The 21597-nt window shown below is 39.9% G+C and overlaps 1 protein-coding gene across 1 annotated transcript; it reads left to right on the top strand.

Moving 5' to 3' along the window:
- The first annotated feature begins 10456 nt into the window (after nucleotides 1-10456).
- Nucleotides 10457-18784, top strand: LOC139947078 (frizzled-9-like). Its single transcript, XM_071944915.1, has one exon. The coding sequence runs from the start codon at nucleotides 11339-11341 to the stop codon at nucleotides 13115-13117; it is 1779 nt and encodes a 592-aa protein (XP_071801016.1). The 5' UTR covers nucleotides 10457-11338; the 3' UTR covers nucleotides 13118-18784.
- The last annotated feature ends 2813 nt before the right edge of the window (nucleotides 18785-21597 follow it).

Raw genomic sequence — 21597 nt, 5'->3', positions numbered from 1 at the left:
TGTTATTCTGAGTTCTGAAACCAAAATTTATTTGATTTGGGTCAACCTAGAGTCGCTCCTAATCTATTTGGTTCGGTGCGCGCCTGTCTGCGATGGGTGTATAAAGGTGTCTTAATCAGTGCATGTATCAATATTGCTCCATGCTGAGTGCAACCTGTACTTTCAAAAGACGGTTTGTCGATTATAATTACAGGGTAGAGAGTGTATGTATTCATTCCAATGTGGACAGTAATGAGAGAGTAAGATGAGAGAGTATTGCACTACTAGCCAAGACATTTCCTATGATGATTGGTGCTTGCTCAAAACAGGCTGGCAATATAAAGCATAGCATTATACACACACAACTTTGTTGATTCTTAAATCAGACATTTTCTCTGGGTATCCTAACTGCATAAGTGAACAAAAACAAATTACTATAATTTGAACATCTGATTAATTGACTACTCAAATTACTTTTACAGAGGCTACTAACTGATGAGTGGGACTACCAGTATCCGGTTTGTGATGATCGAGTCTAAATCCCTCCCAAATGGTGAGTCAATCTCAACTCGAAAAACAATTTTTACTTCTCAAGTGTTAATTTTTTACAGGGGCCTATATACAATTATCCAGGTCACATTTCTGAGAGCTGCTTAAGCAAAAAATATTGCTTACCAATTTGCTGCTAAGCAAGATACCATTACCAGTCAGAGGTTGTACTTGTAATATTCAGAGACAAAACTAAGAGGGTCATGGGGTGGGGGAACATGCCCCCTTAATGCCCCCCAATTGATGACCGCCCCCCCCCCCCCCCCTGCACGCCCATTCAGAAATCTGGACTTTTGAAATTAAAAATGATCAGATTTTCTATTTTACAATAATTTCAATGTTTCAAACCATTTCTTCATTTACGGATTTGTTTTTACACTCAAAAGTCAGATTATCTTATGAAACTAATTAGACACATCAAGGGTGTTGAAAAGGGGATTGTAAGAGAAGAGAAAAACCGAAACTTTGCCAGAAGGGCTGACCTAGAAAAAATGATTGTGCCGTTTAAACTTTGACTCCAGTTTCAGTGTTGGTGACATTGTATTTTGGCTAGTACGAGTAGTAGTTCACAGCTACTATCTGTGCTTAAAGGCAGCTCTACTGCAATGTGGCCTGGTTATTAATTACAAGATTTGTATATGTATTCATGACAAATCTGTATGCCCAATCATAAATTTGTCACTATGTGTACTATATGTTTATTGTTTTACCTTCACTTTATCTCCATGTCAAACAATGAAACCTTGACCATGTCACTTGGTGGGTCAGCCCGAAAGCCCTCAACACCCATTATTACAAGAAAACCACTCCTGGACATCACATTTTGATTGCTGACCTCATAAATATCTCAGTGATAAATACTATTAGCTTAAGTCATGATCAGTGTTTGTGTTTAGATAGACATGAGTAAAGGCTGCCATGAAATGTGTACATGTAGGCCTACATGCATGGTGTGACCATTGAGCAAGGACCATGCTCACTGGTGTGACTACTCACACCACTAGGAAAAGATTTAAGGACTGTGTCAACCTTCTTTTTCTGTTTTTGATAAAGACGTCATGATACCTTGTACTGTTAATTTTAGTGGGTGTTTCCTGCATGTTTTAAGCAGTAACTTTAGCAAACATTAATTTTGAATACAATGGCATACAATACCCCCCCCCCTCCCGAACACAAACAAAAACAAAACACAACAACAACATGGCGGGGTGCATGTGTATCGAGAAAGACAATAAAAAAAAGTTATGGCGCAGACAATTAAAAGTTCTGGCAGTGTACGTTTCCTTTGAGTCGTGGATCCATGATCGAACAAATTTTGTATTAGGGCCCAATTGCATAAGGATTTGTTGCAGAAATAAATGCTCGTAAAGAATGTGTGGAGCACCAGTTCCAAAAAATTAAAAATAATATGAATGGTGGCTGGGATGGTGACCCTTTTCAGTAAGCAAAACTGTACGTGCTGATGCTGAGCAAGTTATTGCAGTTCCAAACAAACTGCATGCCGTTACATTTCACTATCTGTATGTTCAGTACTGCACACAAACTCCACTATCGGGATATCAATGGTGTAGGCGCGTTGTGGCTAGTAGTAGTCGAGTACTGGTGGGCCTCCCGAGTAAAGGTTGACATAATTATGCATGTCATTTCTGTATCTGTTTAGTATTGCACACAAACTCCACTATAATTTAATGAAATTCAAAATGCCTAATTTGATAAAGTTCAATATGCCCGTGCTCCGTTGTATTTTAGTGTAAAATAAACTTGCCAAATGATCTGTGTTATCATCTTTGCAACTTACAACTTGTTTTTCATTGGATTCTCTTCATCAAAGTTTAAAAATTGCACGAATCCGAATCAGTTGTCTCATCTCTAAACTTGAAAAAGTTCCTGTCTGTTTCTTTTATGAATAGTTGGCGTTATCTCAATAGAGGGCGGTATTTGAATCGGTGCGCCGAGCCTCGTTAATTTGTGTAATGTGAGATTGGAGGGTCAGTACTTTTAGGGATTGCTTAAAACAAGGTCAAATATTATTTTTCATGGCAGTTGACAGTCATTCTGAGGAATTTGGGGTGAGCTAGGTCCAGCGTTGGGCCTCTTTCCCACAGATGACCGTTTTTCTATTTGGAAATAAAAACATCCATGTAGCCGTTGTTTCTGACAGGCGTTGAGCTCAGGAAAATTAGCGGAGTAACTTTAAAAAAAAACTATTTATTTTTTAACATACCATCATCAATCGCTGGTTGCGACAGGACTTCTATTTAAGTGAAGTGCATCCCTGGAAATTATAATAATGAAATCTCTCACTTAAAACCGTGAAATGAAACGTATAGGTATATATAGGGAGACATTCATAGAAAGAAAGACGTGAAGTTTTAGGAAGACGAAGTGCCAATTAAAAACAACATAACAAGTAAGCATGGCGGTAAAACACTGAGTACAACATGAAAGCATGCCGATAAAACAATACATTGACCAACAGCGGAATGTGTAATACAGTTTAAGCGTCATAGTGGCAATGTGTCATGCTAACAAATCCTAATCGCCCGCTTGTAGAGCATGCAGTAACACGGAGAGAAAAAAACCCGTTATATCGGTTCTACATCAGCATCTGATCGTCGCAGGCGTGCATTAAAAGCTGACATCATTGCTCCTTCAAAAGCCAATCTTCTATCGTTGAAAGTAAATATAATGGTATAAACATCGCAATGCAAGGACGAATGATGCAGTTCTACTCGTGTGTGTCGAGAGCCACAAAGTATAGGTCGACCCTGACAAACTTAGCAGTTAATCAAAAATTAAAGTCTACATGTGTTAAATTTATGGGCTTCGTTAAACGTGGTGAAACCTGCAAAAGAATGTTTACCATGGAGGTGCTCGAAGGACAGGCTAAACAGGCATTTTTATTAGTACCGCTGTTTGCCTGGGTCGGTGAGACCACCTGTTTGGGTACAAATCTCAGCAAATTGGAACCACAGTTTCGTTTGTGATATGTCTCGGTATACATTCTGATCACTGAGTTAGAACATGGAGTTAGAAGTGCTTGATGTTTTCTTGTTCACCCACTTAAAGTTTCTCCATGTTCCCGCCACATTATCATGTCATGCCTTTTATAGCTCAAATCACACGATCCGAAGGCAAAGTGTCATTTTAATGCTTAGGTCACAACAAGCCCAAGTACTTGACTTGTGCTCTCGTAGTTCATTTCCACATTTCTTAAAAAAACAACACCACTCGAAACGATATGCATATATGAAATCGAACACACAATCCATTTTCATAAAACGTGATCACCTGATTTGGTTGGTTGTTGTGTTATGACAAAAAACTAGAGAGAATTTGAAAATAATGTGCACTTCATACCCCCACCAAATGAATACGGTATGGTCACGCCTAATTTTGAAAATTTGTAAATCCCTGCAAGATATAAGACTCTCGGATCAAATTTGCCGATCGGGGAGCGAACTCAATCTATCCAGCAATAATACGAAGGCCTAATAATATCTTGTTCGTTTATAGTAACACAATAATATGGAAACAGATGTGGAACAATTATTCATTGGATTGAATTGATCCCTGAATAAATAAATAAATATGAAGTTGTTTTTCAGACACACACGTTGTTCGTATAATAAGGACACAGGAAAAGGAAATCGAAAAGGATGTAGGTGCTGTCCGTCTCAGGAGTTGTCAAATTGAAATCAAACACAACGGTCATTTTGTATTTGTCTATTCCGTGTTTTAATACTGTATTTGTATTATTTATACCGAACGAAATCTTACTCGAAACAATACGAAAATGTCAGTGATTGTGCCTTCATGCCCCCTGGTCATTGCTTTGGTTTGGTGGCCCGAAAGGGACATCGCACATCGCAAAATATCTTTGCAAATGTTTGCGATATTGCAAACATCTTTGCAAATATCTTTGCAAATATTTGTGATAAAATGCATGTGCTCTTCCCCTCAACACGAAGCAAATAGGGCTGGTAGTCACTACATAAAAGTACCAAAAAGAGAATCAAAATTAACACCATGTGGTGTTAAATTAACACCAATGTATAACTGATACGGTGGATGTCACACGTCCACACAGTTTTTCAGGGTTGAAGAATAGAATAAAGGAGTATCCACAGACTCGGTGACTGCAACGCAGAGTGTTGGCAGCATTTGTTGTTATTTTAACACCATGTTGTACACACTACACAACATCCATGGGGTCAATTTTAGCACCCTACTTTTCGCTGTAGTTAAATAAAAAATTTGATAATCTTTCTTCTGTCTAAGAATTTTGTATAAAGTAATAATTATAAAATCCTGCCATGGTTTAGGTCTTAATTGCGACCACACATGGTTCATGAAGCGTATCGCCTGCATGTTATATCAATACAGTCCATTAACATTGTATTAATGTGGCCTTGACATTAAGAGTATTATTCCCATAATGGCCTCAGCAAATGATAATATTAGTCCTCTATATTATTATTATACTCAGTAAGATTAGAAATGAGATGAGATGCGGTGCTGGGCGGCACAGCTGGTTTTCGGATTCCGGACCTCGGGTGTTGTTAACGGATGATTCATCGGCCTCGTATATTATTATTATATAAAAACAGAGAAAATGTTTCATTAATGAAGCGTTTTCGTACTTTATTTAACCAATCCAGGCATCAATTTTCATTCCTTTTGATGATAGGACCTATAATGGCGGAAGGGTGCGTGGGGAAGGGTTTTTTTTTATGAGAGCTGAATTATTTATTTTGTCTAACTTTTTTTTTATTTTTTCCATCTCAAAGCGCATTATAGAGAATGGTTAATTATATTCACTGGGGTGGATTTCACAAAGAGTTAGGACTGGTTTTATCTCAAGTTAGGTTCAGTTACTCGTCCTAACTTAGGACTATCCATGCAATTTGTATTAGGACTAGTCCTAAGTCCAAACTCTTTGTGAAATCGACCCCTGGTTTGGTTATGGCTACATTCATGTAGGCTAATGTCATGATTCTGTGGAAAACAAAATTGAGTGAAATAAGAGAACCCCACCTTCTCGTTGGTGGGTGGGGGCATAGTCTGTTCCTTGCTCTATGGTGGGGGGGGGGGGTTATCGTCACCGTTTGTAGGGCTATAGACCTGCTGTTCGTGCAATTTGTATTTTTACCCCTTTCAAGTTTTTGTCGGTCGTTTTCCCCAAATCATTTTGGTTGGAATGATATGTAGTAGCGCCATCGTACAACAGTGGCAAACCTTAACGCGAAATTTCTTGGTAAGGGTTATAAACAATTTTCCGTCTGGCGGGGAAGAATTTGCTCTGAAAGCAAAGTTATTTTGTATAACCATAGTTCAAACCGCTTTGCAGAGGTCCGAGCTGGAGATCTCTAGATCCCAATAAACCCAAGTTATTTTCGACTGAGTGTTGCATCACTTTGAACATCCCTCTGTTATTGTCTTTACATGGCTGCTTGATCTATCCTATGCCCGGTTATGCAGTTTTGCATCCGCTGCAAGTATTTTAATCTATTTGCCAAGGATGGATGGATGCGTCTACGAAAACAAAAATCATAAAAGGCTGTTATAAGAAATCATAGATGACATTTAAAACTTATAACGCTGTGGCGGCGGTTGTTTTTGCAAGTGGAATTTTCAAATAGTCTATTGCTTTACGGGAGGAAACTGTATGCCTTTGACTATTTAAGGCACTGGACACTATTGGTAATTACTAAAAATAATTGTTAGCATAAAAACTTACTTGTTTACGATCAATGGAGAGCGGTTAATTTTTATAAAACATTGTGAGAAACAGCTCCCTTTGAAGTAACGTAGTATTCGAGAAAGAAGTAATTTTCCACTAAAATATTTGAATTTGATTTGGAGACCTCAGAATTGGATTTTGAGGTCTCGAAATCAAGCATCTGAAAGTACACAACTTCGTGTGACAAGGGTGTTTTTTCTTCCATTATTATCTCGCAACTTCGACGACCAATTGAGTTCAAATTTTCAAAGGTTTGTTATTGTGTGCATATGTTGAGATACACCAATAGTCAGAAGACTGGTCTTTGACAATTACCAATAGTGTCCAGTGTCTTTAGGGAGCGAAAAAACGGCGTTCCAAACCATTTTATGAATTGCAATTATGTTGATTGTCTTCTTTCAACGTAGGTCTGAGCAAAGAAAGAGACAGCTTTTGCAAACTGAAAAGACCTTTTATGAATTCTAAAATTGTTAGGAAAACAGCTTATTTTCATTTTGGTTCTCAAATATAAAAAATATAAAAATACAGAGAGTATAAAAGATATAGAGTAAATAAAATAAACTGGATTGCACTATAAAAAAAAGACAGAGGTTAAAAACTCGCCACTCAAAGAAAAAGAGGTGTCTTAATGCGGCATTCTCAGACAGCATAATTGAATCTTCTTTTCTGAAATCTTGACATGGCACTGGATGACTCTTTTATAACATCCGAATTCCAGTGTATTTAGTCAAATAAACCTATTGTGCTAGAGTTCTTTGTATGTTAAAGTGTAGACGTCACCGATAGCGTAGAATCAAGGATACCCGATGTCAAATAGATCAGTGTGACCTCATGAGAGGAGATGCTTCTCTCAAAGAAACTGTTTCTAAAGTTATTTTTCTATTTCTCTGGAGGACCTTGAGCAACCATCCGTTCGTTTAAAGATCATGTAGGCTTTTATCAAATTAAACAAACAACTTTTTCTCATTCGTATTTACAAGTCCAGTTTCTTCTATGCTAAGTTGCTAAGTTCGTATTATTAGGGACACAATACTCAATAAAATAATTCCTTTTTGCCCAATGACCAAAAATATCATGCCTGGTATTGAAAATAGTTGAATGTGTTTTTCCTTTAAATTAAAGACGTCTCTGAAGATGTCGCCTCATGTAGCTAATTGAACCCTTTCAGTTGAAGAATGCCGAGCTCCTGTCCGGCACAGAGGCTGAGCGGGGTGACGAGCCGAAGACGGACGGGGGCTCCTTGTCCGTCCGCTGGCCGCCCGCTGGACTGGACATAATCTCGTCTGAAGGACTGGGGGAGATGGAATAATACAGTGTCCTTTCCGGCTGTCGAAGCCAGTGAAATCAATTTTTGGGGCGATGGTTTTGGACAGTTGTGTTTTACACTCTTGTGAGTGAACTGTCTTGACAAGTGTCTTAGAAAGCTGTTGGGATCGGCTCTTGTGTGGGGCTCCCTTGATAAGCCACGCCCTCATGTGGCCTTATAACAGGTGAATTTAAAGTGAGTGTTATTGAGTACACGGACCCCGACTGTGATGCTACTACAGTACAGCGAGGTGAAAATGGAATTAAAATGGTGGTCGGTTAATTTTGTTAATTGTTTGGCCTGCAATCAGGGAAATTTATGGTTGAAACCAAACAAGTTAATCAACTTTTGATCGTTCACTCTAAATTGTAATGATGCTCAATGCATTCGCCCAGAAAGGATCAACAAAATCCTGCTGTGCTTTTGGGGTTCAACATTCCCTTTCGGAACAATTCGGATTGAATTTTTGTCCCATCCAATCTTTTCAACTTGTCCTTGTTGAGTCTAGCCCATGTATTGTCAATAATGATCACTCAAAACACAATTAAACGTAAGTTAAGATTTATTCTTCATGTGCACCAATACTGGATTTGAATTTTTAAAAGGCCTAATGAAAAAAACCCCCACTAATAATAGGCGAGGTCCATATGTATTTTAACACAATAGCTTGAACATGCCGATTAGTGTACCTTCAATCCCAATATTGATTTTGCTTTCGAGAACAAATTTTGCTCACAGTCACAGTTCATGATTTGTACTTCATTTAAACGTAAGGACAGAGAAACACGGGTCTCATCACTGCTTCTTACAGCCACCAATGTTGAAGTACCCTTTAAAATGGCACACTCGTTGCCAGCTGAATGAGCATTTTTCAGGGAATAATACAGATCAGGGAATTGTCATGTTGAATTACTTTCCAACTCATAAAATGGAGCAAAGACCTTGTCGGTTCAGAGGTTCGCGAGATTTGTAGTTGTGCGACACTAGGACTGTGTTTTGTCGTCTAATTTAGTAGAAGACTGTACTAAAAAAAATGTTACTCCCAAGCCAGAGCAGGTGCAACGAATGTCAACTTATGAAACTTCCTTATGGTGATCCTTATGGGATCCCCGCACCGTCCTAATTTACTCGCTGGCACGTTTCTCCCCTTGGAATTCTGGTCAGGATAAAGCCAGGATCACGTAGTAGTCCCTCCATTGTGGGATTCCTGTTCCCTTCTATTTCTATGGTGTTATTCCAGTCTGACTTTTGAACCAAATTAAATCGATACAGTAGTGAAGTCTCAAGCGGTGCTAGGCCCGTGGGACTCCGTCACTTTGGAGTCAGCAGGATGGCAAACCTATCATATGCAAACTTTGTTTGTAATAAGTTGTTACCATTCTCCCCCTACTTGCTTGTCAGGGCAAGCGATATATTTTTTCTTCTTCCCAGTGCCCTTTTTCCCCCCATGTGAAAAAACCCCCAACTTGCAGTAACACCACTGAGGTTTATGCAAGTCGTTTCTTGTTGTAATTGACTTTATTCATGAATTCACAGGCGGCCAAAGCAGTTTGATTCAGCCCAGGAACCATTGAATTGGACGGGGAACTGTCGGCGTTCCATGGTGTTTTAGATCCCCCGCTGCCGGGGTTGCTGAATAGGTGGAGAAACTCACAATAAAAAACGACTACTTTTCCCCTTAACTTCTAGGGCTTTTGTCATGCTAAGAGTAGGTATCGCTTTAACCAGCTCAATGGCTCAGAAACTATCAACATCTCTACCTTTTGTGTGCAGTGACTGGTCGTAGGCTACAGTCTCCACCAGTGGAGCCGCTACGGCTATTTGATGTGGTTTAGTTGGTTGTAATTAACCCATAGAGGATGGCTCTAAAGCTTGCCTTTGGATCATGCCCTGGACTAGGTATTAATGGCTAATGCAGGAGATAAAAGCTGTTTCGAACAACATCAAGCTGAGAGCCTTTTGTGGTGGCAGGATACACTCTTCATCAGGTGTTGTTGTTGTGTAAAATGACTAAAGTTCAATACGAAGATTAGTATAGCATGGACTCAGATCACAGGGGAATGATGAGACGCCCTTAGATTTGTGGTCATACCTTAACAAAACAGGTATCCAAGTTTTCAGTAAACGCAGTACCATCCGACCAGCCTGTGAAAGTTTCAACTTTCATCCAACTGTTTTTTAAATTTACCCAGTCAGGTTCCCTTGTGGATTATGACTTTAAGTTTCTTCCAGATAGGTGGTCCCCTTTTTACTATCAAAACCCCAAATAATTATGCTATGTCTTGGATTTATGTGGTATTTAAATGCCATTTTCTCATTTGGACACAATTGCAGACGCACTACATTTCTCTTAAGGACGGTTCTATGTATAAAAATAATAATTTGATTATCACTGAGATCGAAACTATTTGTTTGCCACTCTGTCCTGCACGTTGTCTGTACTAACTCTTACTGCATTTTAAAACGAGATTACAACAATGAAGTCGACTATGGGTGAACTGGATTTGTACATGTTTTAAAACAAAGCAAACAGATAAATCATGGAGGAAAAAATGGTAAAACACATGCATGTACTTTATTCTCTTCCAGTATATCTTTTCCATCTAAATTGGAATCGCACTCACAACGATAACACACTAGACAAATACAGCCAGTGTTAATGTTTAAACCATGACACCACGGGGAGCAATAAAGCCCAATGCACATTATATATTATAATCTGAATTTATATTAGTACCTTGGAATTCGGCGCTCAGCCATTTGATCAACAATACATAGGCAAAGCATAATCCCCCTAAATACCACAGGAGAGATAGTGTACCAAGATAAGACAAGCCAAGCCATATCTCACTTTACTTTTCAAGGAGCTTGCACTGAGTGAACAACTTCACTAACACCACACACAAACACAGCCAGCTAGTCTGGGAGAGTGGGCGGGGCCTAAATCCGAGCCCCGCAGCAGGTTGAAATTAGTTTTTATTAGCCCGCCCGATTTTTTTTCCTTCTCTTCTTTTCGATACTGTGTGGTGACTCGCTGCGGATCTGGGAATAACATTAGGCAAAGTTCAATTTGATACCGTGCTCAGGGACACTTTATCGGCCTTGCGAGCCGAGCGGCGGGGGTATTTGTGACACTGTTTACGCAGGAAGGATCGCGTTCCAATGGTTTATGCGATACATGTCTGGCAGGGAACTCAACTAGCAGTAGCAATTTCTGGACACCCTCAACTTTTATATAAGAGAGAACAGAGATGTGCTCGCAACAACATCGCTGCTAAAGTTCACTGTGTGTTTGGAACACCATATCGTTCATCTATTGGTGGAAGGAGAAATCAATGTTCACTACACACACAGAGTACGTATACACGGGACGCGATAATTTTCATGTGTGAGGGATTACCATTATTAATGCGCTAGCTCGTTAACTGTAGCCGTGCCAGTCGGCAGTGTACAAAGCCTCACGAGTGGCCGTGATACCCTCAAGCGGTCGGTAAAGCACTGTTGAGGAGACTTGGCACGCGGAGAGGCTTTTCAATTGCTGTGTTATGATCGGCGACGGAAGAGAGGGAGAGAGAGCAGGCACACACACGGACAGTTTCCCAGGCGAGTTGCTTTTTTGGAATTCAAGCTAATAGCCATGAATAGATCGACTGTTGTGATGTGGATGAGAAGGGTATAATATAACCTCAATGCCCGCCCGTCTCGATGTCAGGATATAATAGTTCATAAACAGAAAACTTTAAACTTTTTGGGACAACAACATGGCAGGAGTCGGACTGTTACAGATTGTGTGTTTCGTCAGCCTAGCTGCTCGTGGTGTGTATACATTGGAACAGCGTCAGAATCAATGTCAGCGGATTACCATCCCCATGTGTGTGGATATCGGTTATAACATGACGAGAATGCCCAACTACTTCGGGCACGATACACAGAAGGAGGCTGCTCCCCGCATTCATGAATTCTCACCTCTTGTCACCTACGGATGTGCCGAGCATCTCAGGTTCTTCTTGTGTTCTCTCTACGCCCCCATGTGCTCTCCACAGGTTGACATTCCCATCCCTGCCTGCCGTCCTATGTGCGAGGAGGTGAGGGACAAGTGTGCCCCTGTCATGGAGAGTTTTGGAATATCGTGGCCGAAAGCTTTGGATTGTGCCTCCTTACCACGTGGAAAGGAGAGGGACGACTTGTGCATGGTGGCGCCCAACATGTCCGGCACCGAAGGAGGGGAGGGCACCGCATACCCAGAAGGGGAATACAATCCACCCGGAGGAGGACGATACCCTCAGCCTACACCCCCGGCCAAGCCGCCAAATAACACCCACAATCGGCGGTGCCAGAATCACGAGAGATTCGTCTACCTGCCCCAAACCAAGTCTTGCGTGCCTCGCTGCGATCGGGATGTATACTTCCAGCAGTCCGACAAGACATTCGCCGAGTTGTGGATGGGAATATGGTCCATCCTTTGCTTCGTCGGAACGGCTGTGACAGTCCTCACATTTCTAATTGATAGGGGGAGATTCAGGTATCCCGAGAGACCCATTATATTCTTATCCATGTGCTATAATATGTATTCCATCTCGTACATCATTCGGTTGATAGCAGGACCACGAGCTATAGCATGTGGCCATACTGCAGGGGATGAATACTATCTTATCCAAGAGGGTTTAGAGAGCACTGGATGTACAGTGGTCTTCCTCATCCAGTACTATTTCTACATGGCCAGCTCCATTTGGTGGGTGATCCTCACCCTGACGTGGTTCCTTGCTGCTGGGATGAAGTGGGGCTACGAGGCAATTGCAGCTTACAGCAGCTACTATCACCTTGCTGCTTGGGCCATCCCAGCCCTCAAGACTATCATTGTGTTGACGCTACGCCGCATGGACGGTGACGAACTAACTGGGATGTGCTTCGTGGGCAACCAAGACTCAAAGGCCCTAGCCGGCTTCGTCATAGCTCCTCTGTTCGTCTACTTTGCAGTTGGGACCCTCTTCATCCTGGCCGGATTCTTCTACATGTTCCGGATCCGGAAGGTGATGAAGAGCGGTGGTACCAACATTGACAAGTTAGAGAAACTAATGGTGCGGATTGGGGTCTTCTCCGTCCTATACACCGTTCCAGCAACGTCAGTGATAGCTTGTTACTTCTATCAGAGAGCCAACTTGGAACTGTGGGAACTAGCAGCCACTCACGCCAACCCCTGCCAGCCAAACGGTGATTGTGCCATGGGGTTCTCCATACCGTCAGTACCCGTCCTCCTGGTGAAAACGTTCATGCTTCTCGTAGTCGGAATCACCAGCGGTATGTGGATATGGAGCACTAAAACTGTCCAGTCTTGGGAGGCCTTCCTCGGGCGGATTTTCGGTACAAATAGCCACAAAAAACAATCCAGTACTGTACCGACCTACCCGCCTGCCATTGCCGGACAAGTCAACCCTACCCCAGGGATAGGGGTGAAGTATGGCAGAACTCCTAATCCAGCTAATAAAGCACATAGTATTGCGTACACAAACCTGGAAGGTGGTGGACAAGCCATCGTTTAGTTTGTTGAGAAAACTTTGTACAAACCAATAACTCACTTGCACACAAAGGAAACTACGCAGATTTTGTATTTAATTATTTTAATATGTTGTATGTATGTTTGGCGAGGCTGTTCACTTCATTTGTCAGACAATTGTACTAATTTTTGCATTTTATAAGGTTATTCGGCGAAATAAACACAACTTTCGGGGATGTGTAGCCCAAAAATAAAAAAAAATCAATGCAGTGGAAGCTTTAAAAACAAATGTATTCGTCGCAAAACAAAAGAAAGGAAGAAACAATTTCTTTCTTTTTGTGTTGATGTGTAAAACGAAAACAGATGCTTTATGTGGCATGTGTTTGTTGGGCATTGAAATTTTTTATATTATGCCACACCAATTGAACTTATTTTTGTACTGTGGCTGTATCCAAACATCATTCTTTGTTGTACCAGTTGTATTTCAGTGTGGCAGTATTTTCAGTGCACCGACATCTCCAATGCAATGTTGTGTATTATCTGACGTGCACACTTGTGTGCCGAAATCTGGCCACTCATGTTTGTGTTTATTAATGGAAGAATTTGATATCGCAACCCTATCATGTTGCCATTTTTGTGTAAACTATCTGTCTGATATCCACCCTATATACAACCCCGATTATTTTTAATTGAATGTAAACATCATGTACATCTGTTCCATTTTAGATGTAAACAGTTGTAAACTACAGAAATACTCCCAGGACATAACTTATGCTTTGCTGTATCATATGATTCTATACACTTCTTTGTTTGCCTCTGATCAATGTTGAAAAGGTCTGTCCCAATTTCAGAAAGATTAATTATATTAGCCATTCCAAAGTTCAATTCTGAAGATAATTCAGAGATATATGGAAAAAAGTGTTTTTCATCAAAACATGATTACACTTACAGGTTCATTGGCATGGGCGATCATTTTACTGGTGAGCTCTGGCTATTAAAAAAAATAAAAAAATATTGCAGGCATGAAACTTCATGGAGGCAACGAAGGCGATTGCGTTGACTTCCCCGGATCAATGCCTTGATGCCCTTGAAATACCACAGTAGAAATGTACAATTTCATCACAGGGTGCCCTTTACCAAGGAGAAAATGCCTTGGTGCCATTGCCCTTTCAAAAACGAAGCATTCAGGCCTGATATTATCACGCTCAGTTTTGGCAAAATATCCCCCAAAATAAAGTTAATAAGTTTAATGTGTTGAATTGAAACTGCTTGTGATAATGCGTTATTTCAGTGTTGGCTCACACTGTGATATCACCCAACAAATTGTTTGCGAAAGATCTTTTGGGGCGTAGTTGTCATGAATGCATAATATGCAAAGCTAATATCTTAGCCTTAAGTTAAATAAAGGTACTACATTGGTCAGCTAATCCGATTGCAACATTACCAGATTATATTCTGTAAAGCTCGAAAGGTGTGAAGTCCTACAAGTTGTATACAAGTATCAAACAAAACTCAAAAGTGTTCGCTTTGAAACATTCTTGTTTGTTTAATTTAACGAAAAACAAGATGTATAACGTGTATCAGCTTGAAAACTGCTGGGTTCAAAAGGACACGCCTGTCTGTAATGCAGTGGTTCCCCTGGCTTATGCCAGTCTAGGCCCCTTTCACACTAGAGCAACTTAGCAAGGGATCCTTGATAATTTGTAGCATGGTTGTACCCATCACTATTTAGTTGGCCTCCTGGCATAGCAGACTACACACATGTATATAGTCACTGAAAAAGTTAAGTGCAAACCTTGTAATGTAATGTACAAATGGTGTGAATCGGTACCTTCTGGAGTCACTGTTGTTTTTATCATCAAGACAAAGATGGGTGACTGAAAATTGCACTATTAATTATGAGGGGTCCTTAACTATGTAAATGCCCAGTTAACTTCACAAGTTCTATTCTGCACCAACACATAGGCAAGGATCACCAAAGGCTGGGGTGGTTATTGTAAATTTTGACCAACGATTTTGTTTTTCTCACGTCCAGTTGTTACCATCCTCAATGAGATGAAAAAGGGGGAGGACAGAGCTTCAAAAAATAGTTCACGTCATTATCGACTTCCACTACCCCCAGTATCCATTTCAATTTGGTGGGGGCTCTTTTGATCTCATAATTACCGCATCCTCCTCTTGGGCAGGACAATCACTTTGGGGAGGACAAAAGGAGAAGATGGACCCATGTTAAGAGGGTGTTATTGCACGGTCCTGATAAATTGATCGCAGGGGTGATCCCCGGCAGTCATTTGTCATTTTTAGGTGAAGGGGGCGCTTTGTCCAGTTCCGTTACGGCGCTGATTATGGTCCTAATAACTCGGCTGGATAATGTCTCCCTTTAATTAGAAAAAAAAGCTCTGGTCCATTTTGGTGGGGTGGGTATCGACTTTGGTAAATGTATAAAGCTTACGATTTGAGATAAGTCAGTGTTCAATAATTAACTGCCGAGTGGCGATTGTGAACCTGATTAGTCTACGAGGCCTTGACATACATCCATCTAACAAGTTTTTTTTCTCTTAACTTTTAGCCACGAGTGTGTGAAAAAGGGTGTCCAAGTTTGCTGGAAATTTTGAAAACTTGGTGTGCAAATTGTATACATTTACATGTAATGTACATGTAATTGACAGATAACACAGGGTGTTTAAACGTAAAACATGGCCAATGCCTTTTAACGTTTCCATGATGGTTGCATCATTCCCCTAGTTATCTTGTCCTGAAAGGAACCCGTTGTAAAGTGTGTTCCAAGAGCTGCCAACTCCTCTGCTTCTGCAGAATGTTCCCTGAAAACAAACCAGTCTCTGTCCATGTTCTGATGAGTAGATTTGAACACCCCCTGATTATGATGGAAACTCTCCCTGGTTGTTGAACACTTTTCTCTGTTGTGTTAAAGGCAGTGGACACTATTGGTAATAACTCAAAATAATTATTAGCATTAAACCTCACTTGGTAACGAGTAATGGGGAGAGGTTGGTAGTATAAAACATTGTGAGAAACGGCTCCCTCTGAAGTGACGTAGTTTTCGAGAAAGAAGTAATTTTCCACGAATTTGATTTCGAGACCTCAGATTTAGAACTTGAGGTCTCGAAATCAAGCATCTGAAAGCACACAACTTCGTGTGACAAGAGTATTTTTTCTTTCATTAATATCTCGCAACTGTGAAGACTAGTCTTTGACAATTACTAATAGTATCCACTGCCTTTAAATGTCATTCCCCCTGATTGCAAGATGCACATTTTGACAGCCCTGCTATACTTCTGGGGTATCCATACGCAATTGTTACTGGAGACGCCATGTCAAACCTTACCAAAAAATCATGTTCAAACTCTTAAACCACTGGAAATGTCTGGAAGAATAGTATTTTGGAATTGAGTCCTATAAACCGCCGAATAAAATGCAACTTCTGTCAAATATTGTTTGTAATTAAATTTAAACCGCAGTCATACAGCTATAGAGGCATAATAATAACATTGTAATCAATATACTTGTACATTATCAACTTGATATTGATAAACTATAGATTATTGTAATAAAGTATTAATACACTTCAGATGGGAAAGGTTGCAGCTTTGAGGAAATGATTCAAATCCAAACTACTTAATCGAATTGGAATGAGTATAAATTGTGTAGACCGATTCCGAAACAGTAGTAATGGTGTAATTATTGCCGTCATGATATGCATTACGAGAACGCTATTTGAACCTTTTTGCCAACACAAACAATTAGTTCAGTATTTTACAAATATGCAGTATTCTGACAAAAAGCATTACTCATAATTTGAACGTTTGGTACTATATGGTAGCGTATATTCTTTGTTCGTCAAACTTTAAAGCTCAGCACGTTATATGAAAAACAAAAATCACGAATTATATTTGCTGGAGCGATGTTTTTTGGTATGCATGCGTGCTTGACTTTATTAAATCTAAACAAGAGACTGGTTGTGTGGCTGGGTGCATTGCCATGCTGGGTGTAACCTCGAAGTGTAAACTAAACAGATCATGTCGCAGGCACCCATTAAATTTCTGTTTAAAAACTTTATCTGAGATAGACTTATAGTGCTTTTGTTTAATCTCATCCATGATGTACAGAATGAGGGACTATCTCGCCCCATTTTCAGTGCGGTGGGCAGTGATTAAAGCTTAAACAATGTATCAGACCATGGAGCAATAAACTCAGACCTGCACTCAAAAAAAATCAAAAGTTGTCCAATGAAAACTTTTGCGATAGTCCCTTAGCCAATTTAAAGCAAACCGGACTACCCAAGTGCTCCGGAATTCGCATTGATAAGCTTGACCAGAAAATGCGCCCAGGGGCATGAAATATACACCGCTTATTTTACGGCGTGGTGGAGGTTGGGGACACCGATAGCTGGATCGGCACTCCAGCAACGCTAAAAGAACAGCGGGATGCATGCTAGAGTCATGACTTTATAGTTTTTTTCTTTTCTTCTCTGTTCGAACAAGTTGGTGTATAGATGTGATCACACTTGTTACAATTTGATAAGATTACCCCCCTTTTGGCCAGTTTCATATCGATGGGCATTGAGTAACGTGGCAAATCTACGGTCGAATATTCATTGAAATAAGTTTTATTTCAATATTACATCCTTTGTTTGACGTTTCCCCATTCTTGTACTTTAAAAAAAGGTATTACATGCATATACATGATTGGTAAGGATGGGAAACATCAATGACTATTTTAGTCTGAACAATTATAACAGATGTTCATGCTAAAATCATTTATCCTGATAAAAAAATCCCTCTGAAATGAATTCATATTTGAGAAAACACAACCCCAAAACGCATTGGGTAACTTTGGTTTTTAAGGAAAGTGTGTTGGGGTCATGGGGCTTGTGCTGAAAATTATGCTTGGTTTTTCACTATACTTTCTCCAGTGACTCACACACAGTGTCACAACAGATTAAGCCCAAACTTTCACAGGTTTGTTATTTCATGTGTACACAAAACATGAATACTAGCAGCGACTATTTTGTCAGCTCTACCAATCATGTATAATACCTTTAACAATAACCAACAATGAGTGTTTCTATATGGATGGTGGCATTGGTATATCACTTCGATATCATGGAGACACGTGTATTATGACAGCATGCCTATAGTGCTATGAAGTAAGATGGCGGCACATCAGATAATGTAGTGGGCCCGATTTCATGAAGCCTGTAAGCACAAACTTGCTAAGCCCAGAAAAAGTAGTGCTTAACAAAGCCATGTCACCAGCCAAAGTAACCGTAAGTTTACACTGTTGTGACTGGTCTCGAGTCAATGTGCTTCGCAACGAAATATGTCAAGCAGTTTGTTTTTCTTCTGCTTAACAGCTTCCTGAAATTGGGCCGTGGGTTTACTGAAGATTTGAACATTAAAAGTGAAACCATTTGCAGGTACATTAGTGTTATCCAATATGTGTTTGGACTGAGGAAGTATTCAAGGTGTGTAAAATAACAAATAGTTGGGATTCGATTATAAAATGCATGGCTTGATTTTGATACTCTGTAGTTTATCAGTCTAATAAGAATCGGTAATATTGTGTATACAGTGTACTTCAAAATGACTGTTTATTATGATTTCAAGAGAGTTGACTTGTATGGCAATTACGAATAAATATTGTGACTGTAACTTGTCAGTTCATGCAGTCGGTATTACACCATAACAATTAATTAACTTCTCCTCGTTTGTGTTTAATTTGTTTTACTAAGGGAGCTGATTATACAACCTCGCTTAACCCTTAGATCAGTCGTTAAAACACGCCCAGTCGTTGATATTTTGTTGAGTTTTGGAAACATTTGCTCTTGTATTGTAAAGGTGTCTGAAAAATATGAGAAACAGAAGTTGTATTTGGTTTCAGAAACATTTAGATAGTGAGTGTTAACATGGAAAACACTTGAAAATGTCAATTCAGCAAATGACTTTAACTTTGACCTTTGTTGAGTGAAAACATGTCACTTGGGGCACGTTTTGCGGCCGCTACGGGCATTTTGGTACAAGCCGTTTCCGGTCGCTTTGTCTAATTAATAAGCCGTTACTGATTATTCATGTATCGTGTAAACAGGAGATGGTTGAAGAAAACATTTCAGCAACCACATTAGCAGAATGTACACAATGATAGGACACCATAACTCAAACTAAAAAGATTTTCCAATATTTCTTGGATATTCACTTTACTCTCAGAGTCAGGCTTAAATGTTCACTGTTTTTTCCGAAGTGGCGAGGAAGTAGATGTGATCTTGTAATCACAAAACAATCAGTTTTAGTCTTGTTTCAAGTCGTTCAATGTAGGTTTCAGTTTCATTACAGACTGTTCTGCTCAGTTAACGGTTGAACTTAACCATTTGACACCTGCCTTAAGAAAGATAATAAGAAATCCAGTACATTGAGCGAGTACTGAAAACCTCTCTCAACAGCGGATTACAGTTCAACGCTACCGGTTTAACTTTAAAAGAAAAGTAAAAAAAAGTAGGCCTTTTTTATTTTGAAATTAAGCATGGACCAGAAATATAGGTCCATGTGTTTTCAATTTGCCGGTGCAAGTAATAAACCCGACATTCTATTGCAACAAGTTACCGGTTTACTCCTTCATGTATAATCATGATAGAAACCCTCGCATAAAAATGTAGACTTGGGTGTTTTCACAGATGGCCTATCCAATAACTCGCCCCGTATCAATAGCTCTAGACCAACACCACCCAGGGAATTGAGACGCACCGAAGCACAAGACCCGATTAGGGATTCATCAGCGACCGGTCGGAATGTTTGAACGGCCGGGATTAGCGGGTTATATACGGGGGAAGAAGAAGACAACCAAAAAGGGGTGAAGGAAAAAAGAATAGAAATCCCAGGCACAACACGTCCTGGGTTATGAAAACATGCAGAAGAATTGGAAGTGATTGTTTGGCAGTTTATAGAGGCGCTTAAATTGTTTGCTTCTTGTACACATTATAATATCTCAGGTACATTTTGTTGAAAAGGAACACTCTCTCCGTGTGGCAGACGACGGGGTGAATGTTCTCTGGCTGGCAGTGGAAAGACGTATACAGCTGCGTTCTTTTTTTGTGAGAAACAAACGGGCACTGAATTATTCAGATTTTGAAATTATTTTTGTATATTTACGCTTAAGTACACTTGATCTGCCCTAGTGAAATGAAGCTTTTCGTAGCATATGGACAGGGTTTGTAGAACGAATGGTAAACGATATCGTGTCATTGACTTTAAATTAATATCCAAATGATGGGCTGGATATTATCTGAAATGGAAGGTATATCGTTCTTAAAATTAGTGCCAATAGAAACTGACTTGGTTAGAACATAGAGAAATGACACATAGTTAACTATGTACATCAGCTATCAGCTAAAGTGCATCAGCTATCGATTAGTGTAAAGAATTTTGAGTCAGTACACTTCGAATCAATGTGGTTGTGGAGAAAGATATCACTTGTACCCCCCCCCCCCCCCTCCCCCCGCCAAAAAAGGGAAACGGTACTATGGATACGTTTTCGGATTGTGTATTCCAATTACGGATTAGTCTTCATGTTGTGCGTGTGGATCTATTAACCGCTCCAGATTTTCGACGAAATCTCTAAAACGCTACGACATTATTATTTGAAATTGTCTCATGTTAGTTTAACATTTGTAAAGGGTTAAAACATTCAAACGGTTCCAAAAACAAAAGGTATATATTTTGCCTTTACAATGAAAATGCCAGAAAATAAACCATCAATTAGAAAACCGAGTACATGTGTCATCAATAGACAATATCAACCACCTCGCACAGCAGTGTGAAGTTACACAAACATAATTATAACGAATATAAGAGCACGTGTGAATCGCCATGTTTGACCGGTAACTTTTAAAACAACCCTCTCGCCGAGTTGTTTGTGTAGCCAAACAAAGAAGAAAATGTAGCTGTTTCGTGTCGATATTTTGAAGGATAAAAAGAGTAACCGAAAAAAGAAAAGGCCAACAGCCTGGCGGTGGTGGTTGGCGACCTTGACTACCAACCACTGGGGAGTCCCTATCGCATTCGGTGTTGAAACGCCCCATTGCGCCCAACATCTGTGCGGTTTGCACCCGCTACGGCCCAGTGGAGCTCGACTGTTGATTATTGTTTGGTTTACTTACAAAAGTAGCAACTTGTAATTTTTGGAGTTGAAAGTGCCGCTAAATTATTTAGATGAATATTTTGCGGTAACAACTTTTACGAGTGGGATATTTTTTTTAATAGAGAAAAGTGCAAGCAACCTCAGAGGATGTGTAAATTTTGAACAATTGCCTTATTTTTACTGCTTCCTCAGTTCAATTCAACGTTGACAATACTTGGCTTTCATTTTTCAATTTCGGGGCCGTTCAGGAAAAAAGGTTAATGGAAAAGGCCTTTTTAAACTTGAACAAATTGTGATATTTCCCCCTCGAAATTGTGGGTTGGTGCGTGAGTCAGCTGAAAATCAAGATTCAGTTTTCAATTTAAATAATTCAAT

The sequence above is a fragment of the Asterias amurensis genome, chromosome 14 (genome assembly GCF_032118995.1).
Source record: "Asterias amurensis chromosome 14, ASM3211899v1".
In the NCBI taxonomy this organism is placed as follows: domain Eukaryota; kingdom Metazoa; phylum Echinodermata; class Asteroidea; order Forcipulatida; family Asteriidae; genus Asterias; species Asterias amurensis.
The sequence above is the reverse complement of the archived record's forward strand: the minus strand, read 5'-3'. Positions and strand labels throughout refer to the sequence as shown.